This window comes from Brassica napus, chromosome A1 (assembly GCF_020379485.1).
Source record: "Brassica napus cultivar Da-Ae chromosome A1, Da-Ae, whole genome shotgun sequence".
Lineage (NCBI taxonomy): Eukaryota > Viridiplantae > Streptophyta > Magnoliopsida > Brassicales > Brassicaceae > Brassica > Brassica napus.
In genome coordinates, this window is record NC_063434.1 from 3,638,090 (window position 1) to 3,642,667 (window position 4,578).

Genomic DNA, 4,578 nt, shown 5'->3' on the forward strand with positions numbered 1-4,578 from the left:
TACACTTTACAGCTATCTTATTATCATATTGCAAATATAAATATATCATACTGAATTATATAGGATTATATGGTTTGATTAACGTTTTAAAAGATCTAGAATCATACTTTCTAGTAAACGAGAATTGTCCACTTACCGATCAACACTCTTTACGTACCAATAGTAAAAACAATTAAAAAGTAGTAAAAACAATTCCCCAAACCGAAATAACGTGAAATATACAAAAACAGGTTAAGCAATATAATAAAATATTATAACTCTATATGGGGCCCACCAAAAACTGCATCTCCTCAGCTCTATAGGCTTTGTGTTTGTATCTGTTCTCTCTTCTTCACATCTTCTCTTCTCTTGGCTTTCTCTCTCTCTCCTCCCTTTGCTAGCTCTTTCTCTCTCTTCTCAGTTCGAGGGAGAGAGGAACAAACCGGTCCGGTTATCTCTTCTTCTCTGCTCGACAACCAATAGCTTCCCTCCCTTATTGTGTAAAGTCTTCTCCTTTTCTCCTATTTTTCACCGATCTCTCTCCCTCTCTCTCTGTCTAATCTTCTTTCTCTCTGTTTTATTTCGTACCCACCAGTCTTATTTTCTTTTCTTTATTTTTTTTTGTCGTCTTCTTCACATCGCAGGTTTTTTTTTTGGCAGGTTCTTACATGGTAATGTGGGTTTGACTCACTTCTCTGCTAACTAACGTTCTTCTCTCTATGGATTCTTCTCTCGATGGTACTTTCAACTTTTTTCATTCTGGTGTTTCTTTGGTTGTTAAAGATGTATTGATATTCGTGTATCTTTGTTATTCCCTATGTACTATAGTGTTCACAGCTGATGATGAAGCTTTGGATGCTCATTTGTTTTTTTTTTTTTTTTTAATTACAAAGTTTGAGACTTTACTGTAGTTTTCACTGATTTGCTACTTGATCTAGCTTACTGGCTTCTAAATATTTTTTTCTTCTATGGTTTCTCATTGGTGATTCTGATAAATGGGTCTTTCACTTTTCTTGTTGGTTGGTTCCAACTCCATATTCTTTGTTTATTTCCCCCACTTATATTGGTTGATATATACTATAAGATTTTGTACATAATTTAATCGTGCGTCAAAAGATTTTCTTTCTGTATGGGAATAAGATTCCATGAGATGTCACTACTACTGTTAACTTATTGATGAATGTGGGTTCTAATTCTTTACCTAACAGAACCCATGCTTTGATTCTTGTTCCATTTTTTCAACTTCGTTCTAAGGAACATGATCTTTGCTTTTGGCATGCTGTTCTGATTCCCTCTTTGACTCCTTGTTCCAACCTCAACATTGTTCTCCTGTGATGGTAGTTCAACTTCCTTTGTTTTAAATGAATGAATATGTTACTCCTCAAAATTCCTAATTTTTGCTTTTTAGTTGCATTTAAGTTGAGTTCAGAAATATTCTTCTTAATTTGGAAAAACAAGTTTGCGTAAAGTATCATCATTTGTGTAAGATCACACACAACACGCTTCAAAGGGATTTTTCATTTTTGTGTTATGGTTATGCCATTGTTCTCCATTGCCTTCACTTGGAGTCAAAGTTTTAAATTTTCACACTATTTTCTTCTATATATATACAGTAGCAGCAGGTGACTCATCAAAATGCAGTCAAATGAGTGTTGATGAGAAGAGACAGCTTGTCTATGATCTCTCCAAGCAATCACACCTAGCTACCGAAGTGTTGCAGGCATGGAGCCGCCAAGAGATTCTACAGATCCTATGCGCTGAAATGGGCAAAGAGAGAAAGTACACTGGCTTGACCAAAGTCAAGATCATTGAAGCTCTTTTGAAACTTGTATCCGAGAAAAACTCCGGAGACTATGATGAGAATAACAAGAAGAACAAGAAGAAGAGAGATTCTGAATGTTTGCCTGTTCAGAGAAACTCAAAGAGACAAAGGAAAGTCGATGAACCTACTCGTTATGTGGCTCCAACTAGTAACAACAATTCCTCAGGGAGCTGCAACAATGCTATCTACTGCAACAACTTGGCTTGCAGGGCTATATTGAGAGAGGGAGACTCGTTCTGCAGAAGGTGTTCTTGTTGCATTTGCCGTAAGTATGATGATAACAAAGACCCTAGTCTCTGGTTAACATGCAGCTCAGACCCTCCCTTTGAAGGTGACTCATGCGGATTCTCTTGTCATCTTGAATGTGCTTTCGAGAGTGAAAAGTCTGGTCTTAAGGAAAGTGAGGGTGGTTGCTGCTTCTACTGCGTCTCTTGCGGTAAACCAAACAGCTTGCTTGAGTGTTGGAAGAAGCAACTGACTATTGCTAGAGAAACCAGAAGGGTGGATGTGCTTTGCTACCGTCTTTTATTAGTCCAGAAGCTTACAAAGGGCTCTAGTAAGTACCGGAACCTGTGTGAGGCTGTTGATGAAGCTGTGAAGAGTCTTGAAGCTGATGTGGGTCCTCTCACTGGTCTCCCTTTGAAAATGGGTAGAGGGATTGTGAACAGACTACAATCAGGACCTGATGTGCAGAAACTTTGCTCTTCTGCTCTTGAATCTCTTGAAACACCTCCTGAAGTTGCTGCATTGCCTTCACAACGCAGCTCCAAGATGCAGCACGGTCAGCTTTTTTTTATTACGCAAATAATTTTATAAACTTTTATCCATTTTAAACCTCTATCCGATTTTACAAACTTTTATAAAATGTTTTACCATGTTTTAATGATAAAAGTATAACATTTTAACTGAAATATAGACGGAGGCTAACATAACATATGTTAACGATTTGTAATTTGAGGTAATTTGAGGGTTTAAAACGTTAAAATATTAGTTGAGGAGTTTCCTTGCGATTCAAAAATAGTTTAGGAGTTTTATCATTTAAAATCCTTTTAAAGTATGAATAATAATTGATGATTCTGTTTTTGTTTGCTAGATTGTTATCATGGACTGAACAATGAGGTGTCTGCAGATACAGCAACCACAGTATCAACCAAGATCAGATTCGAGGATGTTAACGCCACTTCACTCACTGTGATTCTAGCCTCCAATGAAGTCACCTCACCTGGGAACATCGTTCATTACAGTATCTGGCATCGTAAGGCCACTGAGAAAGAGTACCAGGAGAAGTCAACTTGCACATTGTTTACACCAAACGCGAGATTTGTTGTCTCTGGATTAGCTCCAGCTTCTGAGTATTGCTTCAAAGTCGTGTCCTATAGCGGAACACGAGAGCTTGGAGTGGATGAGATCAATGTCTTGACGCGTAATGAAGAAGAAAGAAGCGAGAGCCCTCTCACGAACTGCAGCACGTTGTCTTCTAACCCTTCTTCTGTTGAAGCTGAGTCCAACAACGGTTACATTGTTCCTCAGAACGAGATAAAAAATTCTCCTACTGATGAGAATGCTGCTAAAAGGACAACAGAGATTGTGCAGACTGAGAAGAAAGAAGCTGTTCCAGACAAGAACAGAGAAACTCTAAACCCGGTTACTACGACAAATCTTTTGCCTATTACTCCCTTCAGGTCAGACAAAACCAAGAACCGTCAAGCTAGAAAAGGAAAGTCTGTTAAAGAAAACGGTGATCATCATTCAGCAAACGGAGGATCAGAGAGCGGTTTAGAGCATTGTGTGAAGATCATAAGACAGCTCGAATGTTCAGGACACATTGAGAAAGAGTTCAGACAGAAGTTTCTGACTTGGTATGGCTTGAGAGCGACGCCACAAGAGATTAGAGTTGTGAAGATATTTATAGATACCTTTGCTGATGATCCCGTGGCTTTAGCTGAGCAGCTTATTCATAGTTTCAGCGACCGCGTTTCGAGTAAGCGTTCTGCGATTGGTGGTGGTGGTGCGTCTGCGGTTGTTCAGTCTGGTTTCTGCATGAAGTTATGGCATTAGATATTTGGGGTTTAATCGGTTTTATTAAAAGTAAAAAAAAAAAGAACTTTATTTATCATTATTGGAACATTTCCATGCAAGAAAAATGCTTTTGGTATCGAATTGTTTTGTTTTTCTTGTCAGGATGATTATTTTAATGGATTTTAAATCCAGTTATAAATAGTATTAGGCTGAATCATTTATTTCGTTGACTTGTGGTTACATCAACTTATTCTTATACAAGTAGGTCAAGAAAATGATAATCATTCTCACTTATCAACTCTTCTCGTCGAAGTGTAAAGCTTGCTATCATTTGGTTGATAAATAGGGCCAGCTTTTTCAATTAGAGTGCTTCTCCAATTGTTTGGGTTCACTGTGGGCCTCAAAGCCCAACCAGTTCTATTGGCTACACAATATCGACCTTTTCTAAATCGATGCCATTTCACATGTTGAGATTTTCCTTTCTTTCACACGGTTTTCTTACACGGGTTCTTTCTAATTTGTTACCCCAACCAATTTTGTGATTGTAAGAAATTTTGATAAAGAACCACGAGAAAAAAATGATTACAAAAGTAAAATAAAAATACCTATAAGCTTTTTATTCTCAAGTTGCAAAAAGTTAGGAGTCAGACACAAAATGAGTTAAATGACTAGGCAGTCGTTTCATCTCTCTCCTTTCGTTATCGTTCAATTATGTTTCCTTTAGATTTGTCCATCGAAACAATCTGATGCTTGAAGAT

At 37.7% G+C, this 4,578-nt stretch overlaps 1 protein-coding gene across 3 annotated transcripts; it reads left to right on the forward strand.

Moving 5' to 3' along the window:
* Positions 1 to 284: 284 nt before the first annotated feature.
* LOC106390987 (VIN3-like protein 2) lies at positions 285 to 4,041 on the forward strand. 3 transcript variants are annotated; one of them, XM_013831584.3, is made up of 4 exons: positions 285 to 479; positions 640 to 717; positions 1,593 to 2,582; positions 2,895 to 4,041. In XM_013831584.3, exons 2-4 carry the CDS (start codon positions 699 to 701, stop codon positions 3,857 to 3,859), a joined length of 1,974 nt encoding a protein of 657 aa, XP_013687038.1. In that variant the 5' UTR covers positions 285 to 479; positions 640 to 698; the 3' UTR covers positions 3,860 to 4,041. The 3 variants fall into 3 exon arrangements, with proteins under 3 accessions (XP_013687038.1, XP_013687101.1, XP_048637057.1); XM_013831647.3 differs by having other exon boundaries at positions 2,931 to 4,041; XM_048781100.1 differs by having other exon boundaries at positions 296 to 479; positions 624 to 717.
* Positions 4,042 to 4,578: the final 537 nt, after the last annotated feature.

Bases quoted from the DNA above. Each gene is read 5' to 3' on its own strand.
- LOC106390987 (XM_013831584.3), top strand. The intron at 2,583-2,894 runs GTCAGCTTTTTT...TTTGTTTGCTAG, and splicing joins CAGCTCCAAGATGCAGCACG to ATTGTTATCATGGACTGAAC.